The sequence below is a fragment of the Apis dorsata genome, unplaced genomic scaffold, assembly GCF_000469605.1.
Source record: "Apis dorsata unplaced genomic scaffold, Apis dorsata 1.3 scaffold_162, whole genome shotgun sequence".
In the NCBI taxonomy this organism is placed as follows: Eukaryota; Metazoa; Arthropoda; class Insecta; order Hymenoptera; family Apidae; genus Apis; species Apis dorsata.
This window is the reverse complement of record NW_006263451.1, coordinates 1,058,297-1,072,663: the sequence shown is the minus strand read 5'-3', so window position 1 is coordinate 1,072,663 and position 14,367 is coordinate 1,058,297. Positions and strand designations below refer to the sequence as shown.

Sequence of the window (14,367 nt, the reverse complement as noted above, 5' to 3'; positions counted from 1 at the left end):
GCCATTCGTGTAAAAATAATAAAGGCGGACAGGTGTTCGCCGTGTCCGCGCGCCATCGAGGCTTGTGATCCCTAATTCGAGCGACGATGGCATAAATTATTCATAAAGAGAAAATTTGTTTTATTCGTTCGAAATATACTGGCACGTTCGCGCACGCGGTTCCAAAATTTTGAAAGTATAATGAGATGAAAATATCACCGACAGAAGCTCAATCAGCGCGAAACGACGCCGCGCGAAAATTTCAGACCGTCGTTCTAACGCTTTACAATTGATTTAACGGAATGTTGTTCTTCGAAAGATCGCAAATGGAATGAAGTAAGATTTGTTCTCAAGATACGAAATGAAACGTTTTGTTTCTACGATCTAATATTATGATGGTTATTTTAAGTACTAATTACGTTTTAATATTTAATATGATCGAAAATTATCTTATCTAAATTACAACAGCGGAAATATCTTATATGTATCTCTTGTAGCACGAAATTATTTTAACGTATATAGACTATCATTTGATGATATCATTATGATCTAACATGAATCTATCACAATTAATTTTCGATTTTCTCTGTTTCAAATTTAAAATTAAATTCTATAATGTAATATAAAAATTTTACTTTTTTAAAAATTTTAGAAAAAGGATATTTATATCTAAATGATATATATGAGAACTTCATGATCTCTTTTATATTAATTTCAACGAATCATCAGTGAACAACTTTAATTTCCTCCATTTCACGTAAAAGGTAATTGGAATGCCCGGTAAATGTTCATCAGTAAATAACAAAGCGTGGCGGCTGTATTATTTAATCCCTCCACGATATAGGTAAATCCGATACAATTCACTTTCAATTGACAGCGTTTTTTCCGCGATTACAATAAGGTACTGAAGTGTTAACAGCTATTGTAGTATGCGCAATTTATGGTTAAGCTTCACACTGTTGTAATTTTAAATTATTATATCTATTTTTCTTATTATATTTATTTTATTTATTTTATATCTATTTTAGGTTAGGTATTTTATTGCATATTTATTATATATTTATTATATTTTTTTTTTCTAATTCTGGAAAATAATAAATGAAATAAAAATACGAAATAAAAAATTATTTTTTTATGTTTTATTAGTTTGAGATGAACAATCGATTATTTCACTAAATATAATATCTATTACTTACGATGCAAAATTATTTTATGATATAAAGTACTTTGTTTAAAGAATTTTTTTTATTAAATTAAATAAATACTATTCAATACTTCTAGAAATTATTTTATATTTTTCTCCTTTATAGAAAGAAAATTAATTTGTGATTAATCATGAATTAATTGCAAGAAATTAATATTTAAAATTTACATTAAAAATTTTTATCAAAATATATAATACCGATAATTTCGAAAATATATCAATATTATTTTTCTAATAGGAAATTAATAAATATAAATAAAAAATTGTAATTCTATATCACAAAAAATAAAAGTTAATATGATTATTCAGAACATTTAATAACAAAATTTATAATACAATTCAACGTAAAATATTACAATATTATGGAAATTACTTATACTTAAAAAAAATGGTTACATACATACATATTTTAAAAAAAATGATATATATACAAATTTATTTACAGCATATAATAGTTTTTAAAAATAAAATTAATTTTTATTTCATTCTTTATAACTAAAATAATTCGAGAGCTATCTTTTTATCAATCTTAAATAATTATCCGTCGGTTATAAATAAATCTAAAGAAGAATTTCAAAACATAATTAATATATTATAAACTTTTTCTATAAAAGAGTAATTGAAGAATATATAACTGAAATTCTATATGGCAAGAATGTTAAGAATGACATGAATGTATGACAAAAAAGCAATTTTAAAAAATCTTATTTTTGCCGCCGGTCGAAGCTCGACTAACTTCATACGTATGTATGTTTTACATAATTTTGATATTCAGAAATAAATAATAACAAAATACAAAATAAATACTTAAATACTTTTTATATTTTATGATCAGATATATATGTACATCATTTAATAACTAATATTAAGTAATATATTTTCAACTTTTTTTATAAAATATAATAAAAAATATAAAATTTGTTAGCTCAACTTTTAACTATTTATATATCATAATTTTAATTCTTTAGTAGCTTATGATTATCGTTTAACAAAAATTTAGATTTAGTGACATGAAATTTAGGTCTCTACATTGAAATTTACCGATCGATTAAGACTAATAGACGTACCGTGTCGAGAATGGCCGTGGTCAGGCCGGATCCAGTCACTAGCTAAAAGCACAATCCGCAGCTACGTGTTTTCGCGGGATGTTCACAACACTTTTCGAACTCAGCTCGACCAGCGATACTATTCGAGCGGCTCGATTCGCCACGACTTCGAAAACAGAGCGTTAGATCTTCGTTGAAACGGTCTCACTGATCACTGAGAATTTACACAGTTTAAAAACGAAAGTGGCGCGTTCGTAACAGAATCCACCACTGTAATGTTATTGCAAATGGATCTAAATGAACGCTTCTCTGGCACAGTAACGTCGAGGATCACGACGATGACGGCAACTTGCCGTTCACGAAAACACGGAGATTCGTGGTCAGCGATCGAGGACGAGATTCGAAAGAACGTGATAGAATGACTACGTCACGAGAACAACGCCGCTCTCTACCATCAACAGTGGTTACTTCAATGTTTCGGGTGGGCGTCTCGTTTACGGTGTTTATCGGTCGTTATCGCGGCAAACTGACCAAGGAAACGAGAAGAGGACAATTGAACGTGAGCGTCGGTGAAGAGGAAAGAAACACGTGCAACTCGAAAACAGGGGTGCAGTGACGCGTCACTGCTGCGGTGCGCGGCGCCCGATTGACCATCAGAGTCTGCCTTCCTTCATGCGAAGATCCCTGCCGCACGATTTCGGCACCCCCACCCCTTGCTCAACACACTCCCGTCTCGTACAATCTCCCTCTCTATCAGGTTCCCTTCTCTTTCCTTTTTCGCTTCTCTCTCTAACACAGCTAGGACTAAACCGACGAGGTTGCTGCGCCTCCGGGCAAAGTCGCCGAAGCCGAGGTGGCTCCGAGACCGACCAGCGTTCCGTTTCGCCTGAGCGTGTCTATGGGTGGAGCCAGTGATACGCTGGCGTGGTCGTGCCTCGTTTTACCGTTCAGCAAACGTACCGACACCATAAAGTGGGGGAAATCGAACAAGCAACACCGTGCGACGTCGCAGCGTTCTCGAGCCGGCATTCGCGCCAACAGAACGGTTTCAACGCGAGGATGTTGGAAATGGGCGGTGCTTATCAGAGGTGGCGCCCTTTGTCGTTGGACCGCGCCACAGGACGCCATTGTCTGTTGGCGGCGCAGCATCGTACGGCGTGCGCGACGCATGCCGACGCCTGACGTCGCGACGCCACTCTCGCACGCAACGCCGTCGCGACCGTCGTCATCCTTCTGCCTCTTTTCTCTGCCTTCGGCTAGCTGCTTGAATTTCAGCTCTGAGAGGTAAGTCGACGATCCGTACGTATGCGCGTGTGTTTGTGCTTCGTGTATATATGTTACTTTTACATGTGTGTTGAGTGTGTGCGCGGGAGGAGGGATACGCAATGTGGGTGTGTGCATAAGATTCCTGTATGAACGTGTGTCGCACTTTTGCCACTTTATTCGTTCTCTTTTTCTGCACTTTGTTCCCTTTCTTTTTCTTGCCACATATTTGTCCGTTTATTTGTCTTTTACTGTTTACCGTACTTCCTATCATTGATTAGCATTGTTTTATATACTTTTTTTGTTTCCTCTATACGTTGCACGAACACACGTGGGCTATTTTTAACGTAAAAGCAACACAAGAAAGTTTGTTAAAATGGAACGAGTGAGATTATGAAGAATGCGAGATTGAATAACATTGGTCGTCGGCTGCCATCTATTTATTACTTATATATATGTTTATATTCGCGAAGCTTTCAGTTTTCTTCATTAGTGTTCTTCGTCATGGAATACAACTGTGATAGAATTTGCATTATCACTGTTTTATACATTCAATTAATAAAAGAATTTAGATTTATTTACGATTCGTCTAACCTATAATTATTAAGTTTGTAATTGTGTCACGAGAAGGCAGCACATACGAAATAATTGTTCGAATATATTCGATCGTATCATAAAGTTATCTTTTTGTTATGAAACAGGTGGATCCAATTACATTCTAATTATCTAGATGTTTAATTCATTAAATTGATAGTCGAAATTCGAAAATACATTTCATGAAAAGAAAAAAAATAAAAAGAAAAAAGAAAATAAAGGATTATTAATGATAATGTGTTGTAATGACTACATATAGATTTACAATAAAATCGTAAATGCATTCCGGTTATAAATTTTCAACAATTGTTCCTTTCATTTGGTAAGATGCTGCAAAAGAAGAAAAAGTATATTTTCCTTTATCGTTAATTATTTTTATGCGTGTAAAAAACGATTCTATATAGTCTGACTTTTCTTATCATTATCTTTCTTTTCGCATTATTCAATGTCGGATGATTATCAATTTAATATTAATTATCATTTATAATGAATAGGTTTTTTTCAGGTCCTATCATTTTCTTAATCTATTGATTTAATTGAATTTTATTATTGTTTGTCAAATGATCAATTAAAATATTCTAATTAAGTAATGGAAGAAGACGGTTAAATATATATATATATAATTTAAATTTTTTTAATGAATAAACAAATATTACTATACACGATATTAGGTTTAAAAAATTCATACGTCCTAGAGATAAAAAATATAAAAGTTAATAAAAATAATACATTTTAATATATTTGAGAATATATTATTAATTTAAAAAAAATAAAATTTATTAAATTACCTAATATAAATATAAAAATGCAAAAATTTTGATCTTACTCTCTCTTTTCTTACTCTCTCAACTTCTAAAACATCAAAACAACGTAATTTATATTTTCTCGTGAAGTAATTGCCACTTCGTTAGAAAGGGCTATTTTCCCTCTTGCTAAAGACCAATACGGTTACGGTCGCGACGTTGTCCCATGTTTTTTCCTTAAACGAGTTTAGTTAAAAAGCCTGCACGGTTTCACCTACACGTGAGTGGTCACACGCCACCCAAACTTTCCAAGGGAAGAATACCGAAGACACACCACCAAGGACGGCCGATCTCACTAGCGACGCTACTTAATACGGGTACTCGACCGAGTGTGCAATTAATCACCGATCCGTGGGTAATTGGTGGCGGGGTACGGGAATCGATCAGGGACTGGAGCATCGACGTGTACACGGGCCATTCAACGAAAGTTCCGTCACACACCGTGTTTTACCCTCCGAGACATCCGGTTGAAAGTGTTTCGTTCAGAGGCTACTTGCGAGAAAAAACGGACATAATGGGTTCGTGGATAAATAAACGAAAATATGGAAGCATAAAGAATGTATCTAAAGAATGTATCGGTTCTTTTTACTAGATGAAAATGAACAAGTATCTATCAATAATTAATAATGATAAATATTTTTTTTATTTTTTATTATTACTATTGTTTGCTTTAATTTTACTAAATTTAATATGCTTCTATATTATAAAACTTTTATCGTGATAAGTTATTCCAAAATTAATTTTCTTTCTCTTTTCCTTACGATATAATATATTTAATAGATATAAATATATCAGAGATATATCAATAATTTTTTTCTTTCTTGAATTCTTAAGAAAACTAAGAATCTATAATGTTGGAATAAAACTTCTTGAGAATCAATGGAATTTTTGAATTCTCTTTAATCCATCCATAAATTATCGATAAAAATATAAAAAAAAAAATTTCCTGGAAAATCTTTCGAAAATGGATTTTAAATTTATTTATATAAATAAAAAATCTCTTTGTAAATACAATTTTCTTATCGAGTCAATCAGAGACTTTTCAAAGAGTAAAAAGAAACATCATAAGCATGAATAAGAAAAATGAGATAGTTGGACGATTACCAAATAACTAGATTAAAGTAAAACGAATAGATGGATAGCAAATTGATATACTTGTATAATTATGTCTACGTTTGAATGACACTTTTCATTTATTTCACTCGTTAATCCCACAACTGAGCACGTGAACCTCCCCATTAAAATACTCTGCGTATATTCAGATGCTTTTTCGTATTATATATCTTTTTTCTATAAATTGTTTGTATTCATTTCTGTTCAACAAAAATTCAAAATAACGATAATTATGTTCTTTCATCTTCTATTACCTCTTTTCACAGATTAATTTGTTTCCTAGAAATGTTAAGCCGAGATGCACTTTGCCTTTTTAACAGAATAGCCATCTTAAGTAAAGTATTTGCCGGTTGATTCAAACGATCCTCGTCAATATGCTTATGAGCTTTTAAGTTCTATTCGTGCGAAAATTCTAGGATTCTGGATTCCTTCAGAATGCTAAATAGACATAGTCTATGGTCGGTTGAAAAAATAGAATTCGTTGAAAAATTGTTTAATTGGATGAAAAATGATCGGTATGAGTGGAAAAAGAAAATTTTGCTCTGATATTTTTATTCTTTTCTTTCAATATCGTTAAAAAGATTTTATAATTCAAATTTAACTCAATTTGAATCTTTCTATAGATTCAATGCTAAAGAAAAAAAAAATTTTAATATCTTTTTTAATCTAAGTTTTTACTTGTTCATTTAACACTATCTAGAGAATTTAATTAAATAAACATTTAATTGAAAATAATAAATATTAAATAATAAATTTTTCGTGCTTCTGAATTAATCAAAATATTCCAAAAAAAAAAAAGAAAAAAGAAACTTCTTTTTGTCTTATAGTATTTCTAATAATAACATAATCCAATAAGTATCTCTGACCGTTTTCTACAGTTGTCATCTTTTCTCACGATCAATTAGCTACAGGTGGAGCTTCATTTAAAACGCACTAAACGAACTGCGATCGTTCAATCGTATTTGTGTAGGTGGGATTAGACGGCTTCCGTGAAACGCGGGTCAGTCATATCGTTGTCAGAATTTCAGCACGGCTTTTTCGTCACGCCCCTCGTGTATCTTTCAGCTTATCCAACGCGTACAATTGGATTTATCAAGTTAAAGTCGAAACCGACGAGTGTGCCATACGTTCGTGTTGCAACGACGATGACACGTACTGTTGGGACGCCGACTGATCCCCGCGATACGTGAATGTCAAACATCGACCGAATCGGGATGGCTTTGCCGTGGAAATTCCGCGCGTCACGTGGCTAAAAGTCTGGCCGAAAAGTGTGCCAAATCGATGCTAAATGGATCGATTCCTTGCAACGCTGCTCAATTATCCTCTTAATTTCTATTCATTCGTGTGTTTATACGAAGGATTTCTTCGTATAAATCCTTCTGTAAATCCTTCTATTCAAGTATTTTTATTCACAAATTTTATTTATATAAAGATTTTAAAAAAAATTTAATTCTTACCTTCGATACTTGATCGTAAATTTAATTGTCGGAACATTTTTTAAATATTATTCTTCTTTTAATTTTTATCTTTTTTTAAGCATTAAAATATTATACATGCATATCTGAAAAATACTCGTCTAAAACAGTATTATAACTCGTTAAATACTGCAGCACCGAGAACTTCCGATATATCCACCGGAAGCACACCGAGCCATGGATCCATGCCGCTCGGTCGTATTTCTCGTATAGGATTTGCCGCGTTATTTAGGTCGAATTTTCGTCTCGCGAGCGGTATCTCAATAATTAGGGAGCGAGCGTTCGCCATTTACAAGCTAGCGACTCTCGAAGGCAAAGATATTTTTTTTTTTCCTCCCTCGTTGCACGGTCGCACGATCGTGAATGGAAAACTGTGGTGACTCTACGTGGCTGGGGATATCAGTGTTTCCGACTAGGTGAATTTCATATTCCACGGGTATTATTTGAACGATTAACGCGAATGGAAAAGCTCGTTGCTCCGGGCCCGCCCTCGTATTGTTGGCAACATTTTCAACCGAAGCATTTACAATTCTCTCTTTATTGCCTTTCGGCTTATCCGGATTGCGTTGGGCCGCGACCGAGCCGCGTTTCATTCTAATAATAACCATTAAGTTAACGAACTGCAACGCGGCTGTTTGAACACCGCTGGACACAGGGATTAACGTACCATTAATAAGATTATCCGCGTAAACAATAGATTGTCCATTTCCGACCTCCGGCCATCCGATTCCGCCGGATATATAATGCGAGCCGCAGGACTCGCGGTTTATCGAAAAACTCGATATCTCGCGGATCCGTGATAAATTGCAACTGTGACGATTCGTATTCGCGATATGCAAAGATATCGATGTATCGATAATGAAACGTGGTGGGTAAATTATTGTTAGAAATTAGATTTCGAAATTAATTTTATATATCGTGGCCGACGAAAATATATATTCGCGCATTAAAATAACTTTTTTAAAATTGTAACCAATTTTAAAAAATTTTCTTTTACACATTATTTTAATAAATTAATATTTTTAAAAAATCTTAAAAAATGTTCAAGTCACACACTGGTTCAATCTTAAGAAATAGTTATTGCGTTTTAAAAGTGTGTATATTTTGCCCATACGATTAATTAACGTTTTTTTGATTGAAATTGTTAGATGTGTTGTAAAATGAGCTTTGAAAATAGAAATGTTTATTAATTACTTTTTGAAGAAAAGAATTCATTTAAATAATGAGATTCAATAATGAATTTTGACCGCATAATAACGTTACAATTTGCAAGATAAATCAATAATCTGGTTTCGTAACTGTTCTGTATATAATACGAAACTAAAGAGAAATAAATATAAATTTATATTAAACACAAGAGGAACGTATAAAAAATAAATGTGTGAAACGGAAAATGAGATTGTAACTAAATAAAAATATAGTTGATATTATAACAAACGTGAAATTACACGAAACAAGAAGAAGATAATTAACGTTGCGATGCATTTTAATTCCGCGGAACACAATGTTTACGAAACAGCATCCAAATAAATCATTACGAGCAATCTCATAAAATAGAAATATTTACACATGCAATATCCAACTACTGACTTAATTTTGAAAATTTATTTTTAATTTTACAATTGTATTCAAACGATATAAAATTCCATCGTATACAAATAAACGTTAACATTAAAAACATTATTTCCAGTTTCTAATTCAACATCTTAACCGCATATACGTATATCTACATAGATATCAATATTTCTCAAAAGATTGATTTCTTCGAATTAATATAACAATAAATAATTACCAATCATCGTTGATTTACAATCAATCTCAAAATCTCAAAATCTCAAAATCTCGATCATCAAATTTATAATAGATATATTTTTAATTTCTAAAATTTCGATCAAATTACAGAAGTAAATATGTTTTGCTTGGTAACAAAGTGGGTTAAAAATGAGCCGACTGGACCGTAGTAAAAAAATCGTATCGTATTACCGAAAGGCGTGTTTCCAGAAGGGAATCCAGAGTGACGAAATTTCCAATGGTTGAAATTTCTTCCTTGGTATTAGTCGAATTCTCTGGTTCTCGGGCCGATTTACGAGAGGACGGGGAGAGCACCACAAGGAGCGGCATCAAAACGGCAAGTGCATTTCGCGGCAAACGAGGCTCCCGACATCTCGGTGTAATCAGACACCGATGGGGAGTGGTGCAAATGTAATTGAAAACATCCGTGGTGCCTCTGATCCATGCCGCTCCCTGCTTCGCTTTTTCTCCTTCTTTCGCCGCAACGTTACGCGCCACCCCTCTGTCCCGTAATTAAAAGTCGTTTCCCCGTGATTTCTGCCCCGTTCCCGTTCCCGTTCCGCGTTTTACCTGTTCACATTATACGCGCGCACCTGTTTCACTCCCGCCGTGAAACGCGTTTTCAATGCTCTTTTCAATGCGATTGTGTTACGCATTTGTGGAAACGCGGAACTCGTTATACTTTGTATACCTCTTTTTAATCAGCGGTAATACACTGGGAGAAGATGGGACGCGTTGTTGAGATGTCGGGGAAAATTGTTTTATCGAGCTTGATTCTTTAGTTATCTTCTTATTTCTTTTCTTTTTTTTTTTTTGTATTTGTTTTTATCCTCTTTTATTATTATTATGTTAAAAGAAATTAACGTACACGTGATGATATTCGAATAATAAATAAAAAATATTCTGATAAATAATTAAATATCGATGTCAGAGATGGACAAAATTTTAGTTATTAGTTATTGAAATTAGAAATAAAGTTATTTCAATAAGTTACTTTAATAATTTATTATTCTGAAGCATCGAATAACCGCAGAGATATTATATTACCAAACAGTCGAAGTTGAAGAGCGAATAATATTAGTGAATGTTATTCAAACATTTTAAATAAAATTACTTAAGAAATTAATAAAGTAACTTTATTTTTAACTAGTTTTATAATTCCATCTTTTGTATCTAGTGCATAGAAAATTGATAAATATTCTTAATAATAGATGTCCTGGAAAAACTTCAATAAATATTAAATAACCAATCAATTCGAGTCCATTTAAACGAAACAACAATAATTGCCTAAATACATTACAATTCCTTACCGCCCCTTTAAGCGACGCAATACATTTACTGCGCGCGTATCCGTGAAATCGTGAAAAAACTTTTCAGAAACGTTCGTAGACCGTGCTCTCGGAGAGGAGCGCGATAATGCGTTTCCAAGTAGCCGAAAGTAGGTGTAAATACGGGCGGAAGATTTTTTTCTCCGTGGAATATTAGGTGAAAGGAGCCGACAAAGGAGGTTCCCTTTTTATTGCGAATAATTCTCAATGGAGAAAAGTTTTTTTTTTTTTTCTTACAAAACCCCCTCCCCCCTTTTAGTACTATCGTCGTGTACACACGTGAACGGTCGTGGTGAAAGAGGGAAAAAGAGGAAGGGGGCGGGGGGGGGGCGAAAAAGAGAGCGGAGAGAAGAGAGGAGAGATCTCAAAAGGTACGCAGAGTACCGCCTCTGATGAATGCCGCAACCAGTGGCCACCATGTTTTCCCTTCACTGGTCCGCCCTACTACGAAACATCCCCCCGCGCATCCCTCTGGCCGATTTTCCAACCCCTCGCCAAACCGCGATTGAACCCTTGTACACGTTAGTATGCGCATCAGAGGAATACATTTTGCAGACAGGCGGCGGTGCACGAACCGGAGAGCGTAATATCGATAATAATTACGACACTGGTAACGTTTGCCGAATAACTAACCGGACAAGATTTTGGTGAACATCGTGCGCGCGTAATCGAACTCGTTGATTCATGATAAAAGAGTTTCTTTTTATTGTCTTCTCATTGAAAATTTTTCTTCTTTCTTCCTTGTTCGAATTCAGATACGCGAAATGATTGTTTCTTCGTTAAATCTGCTACAATAGATTTAAAACTTAGATTTAAGTTTTATACGCATTCCATTACTTTCTTAAACATGTCTAAATTGTGTGATATAATGTTTTCTTAACAAGGATATTATTTTACGATAATAATATTACTTCAGAAAAAACTATTTACATCTCATACTATCTCGATTCATTTTAATAAAAAGACTCTAACATTTTTAGCCAAAACAAAGTAACAAAACCTCGATACACTCCATCATACATATTAGATGCTTTATACGATCGGAAAGAACCAACCGACAAAGGAAAAAAAAAGACACGCCCGACTAAAAAGGAAAGTATCAACGTGCAAAAAGACCAAGTCTCGCATCAAAAGCGTATACATATGTATATATACATATACGTATATATTAACCAAAGTCTGCCGCTTCGTTTGCAACGCGATGCGCGCGCCGCGCGTTTGAGGAAGCGCGGAACGAGGAAGAGAAACCACCAGAAGGAGGAGGAGGAGGAGGAGGAGGAGGAGAGCCGCCTTGAAAAAGAAGGGGAGGAGAGAAAAAAAAAAAGAAAGCGAAAAACCGACCGATAAACAAACCATACCGCTCGGATCGCGGCCGCTTTAATCTTTCTTTCGAGGCATCATCGGCCGCCTTTTGCGGCATTCAATGAAAAGGAGGAACGGGCTGGGGCTCCTGCCCTCTGCTTTCCTTCCCCCAAATCCAATCCCCTTCTGCCCCTCCACTCATTATGGCAACATGCGGTAAGTATACTGGTGTTTAAGTCTCGCTGGTACCCCTCGAGCCAGGGGTTGGTTGCACGGTTGAGGGTATGGCATTAAGTTATACACGTATATTCGTGCCCTGTAAAAAGTGCCATAGATTGGATACCATAGGCTGGAACGTGAAACGCGGCAAGCGTGCGCGCGAGCTATGCTCGAAGATCGGAGGGACAAGGACAGGATGGAAGAGCATCCCTTATTCTGCGGCGGCTCGTTGTACGGCTCGACGCATCCGAATACTCTCACTCCCCTGATCCCGGGGATTCCAGGTGGTTTCTGACTCCCTTCCTCCCTCCCCTCACGCTCGCTATACGCCCTCTCGAAAATTAGGTAGCCTGAATCCACAGCTGCGATTCGCAACAACGTCGAAAGGATCAAGGATACCGCACGCGGATATCTGCTGCGATTCTTTTTTTCTTTTTTTTTTTTCAGACGTTTTCGACGGTATTGTTTCGTGCACTCGATGTTTCGTGATAACGTAACGACAGTTGCGAAAAGATAAGGAAAAATGAAATTGTTTAAATTTCAAATTTAAATTTGTTTTGAACGAAAACGAATGTTTTATTTTCATCGTATCAAATCAGTAGTAACAATCTAATTGACGTAAGAAAATAAAGTAATATTTTTCGATTCAATTTTTCGTTATGTTATCTCGAAAATAGTTGTAAATGGTACTCTGTTTCTCCGTTAGAAAGAAGCTTCTAACCAAAAACACCCCATTGCTGGCAAATTTTAACCATTGTCGCGTCCAGCGGGGACTCGAACCAGGTAACTCGGAATCCTTGTCGACCCGGTCAGGTAGTGAAAAAAACCGGTGTTGGTCCGCGCCGCCCAGAGATAATCCATGTAGCCACGGTGGCGGGACTTACTTGCCCCCTCCTCTTCACTAGCATACAGTGGCCAACCCCTATAAGAAGCAACGATACCGCGGCTGAAAAGCTGCTGCGAATAACGTGCTTACGCGCGATCATCCGACCGCGATCCTCAATACCCGTGACAGATCAAGCTGCGCGCGCCTCTTTCTCTATCTCTTTCCTTTCTTCTCCCCGCTCTTTCCCCCCGCTGGATGAATCGAACATAAGCTGGCCGCGTTAAACAACGAGAGAACAGCGGCTGGCCCTAAGTACAGCGACGTTGAAGGTGGAATCTCTTTTTCCAAGGGGCTAACAATACAGTGTAGATTACTTTTCAGAATGGGCGGTGTGACGTAAACGCGGACGCTCCCTTCTGACGAACAATCGTTGTGTTTGCCGACACAATTTCCACGGATTAAAATCATAAGAGCAAGGAGGACCGGTTAGGATTTTTTCTTCCCGAGTTATGGATGGCTGCATTTCCGCGTGGACGCCGCTCTGTGTCGGGGATTTTCGTGACCGCTTCACTGAAGTTTGACTATTTGAGAGGTGGATCATGAGTTTTCTGGGAAAAAAAAAGGAGAATAAGATGGATAAAATGGTCGGCAAATATCAGTTGGATTGATAGTTCGATTTAAACTTTTTATTAAAATTTTATTTTCTAATTCCTATACTTCCATAACTGAAACTACAAATAACCATATAATTTCTTATAAACTTTGTATATGCTTGCTTTCAACGTATCTTTCACATATCCTTCCAATTTAAGCATCGAAAAACATCTCTATTTAATTTGTCCTACATTTTATCGTTTCCATCGTAACCGGTATAAAGTCTACACAAAGAAAAAAAAAAATGAGAGTACACACACGTCTCGTCTTTTCAAATTCTGAAAAGTCGAGGGATCCAGATTTGACCACGATCGAAAGTCAAAGGCATATTCGATCCTCGGCCGTCGGCGGACAGCGGACGGATTCGATATCGGGTCTTGATGAAGGCTTCTCGAATGTCGTGTCAGCCACTCTTGGAACTGAGAGGGAAGAGAGGCAGAAATAAAATAGAAAGGGAGATCGAGAGCGGGGAGGCCGCATTCCTAGACGGCTTACCGGTCGGTTATCGCGGCAGCCATCGCTCGTCTTCTCATATCCAAAGGTGGCGGATTTGTTTCTTCCTCTTATCCGACCCTTAAGCAGAGGCTTTTGCGCGGGGGTGGCGGGCCGGTGGTACAAAGGCACCCTAGGGACGCAACAACGGTATCATCTTCGGAAGGACGGAAAGCTACCGAATTTTCGAATCGTTCGAACGTGTCGGTTCGAATTTTTTCCGGGCTCGTGGCCACGTCCCATGGATATGAAGCTGTCTCGCGTCCCATTGTTTGAAG

General features: G+C 36.1%; 1 protein-coding gene across 4 annotated transcripts in view; it reads left to right on the top strand.

Annotated features, from left to right (window-relative positions):
* Window positions 1–3,112: 3,112 nt before the first annotated feature.
* The window catches only part of LOC102677885, a 22,043-nt gene continuing 10,788 nt past the window's right edge, over window positions 3,113–14,367 (top strand). For 3 of the 4 annotated variants that reach the window (XM_031509546.1, XM_031509545.1, XM_031509547.1), the window contains exon 1: window positions 3,113–3,513. In XM_031509546.1, coding sequence (XP_031365406.1) covers window positions 3,128–3,513 — 386 coding nt within the window. In that variant the 5' untranslated portion in view covers window positions 3,113–3,127. Of the gene's footprint in view, window positions 3,514–13,324; window positions 13,563–14,367 lie in introns of those variants that run through there. The other variant, XM_006613777.2, reaches the window with a different exon arrangement.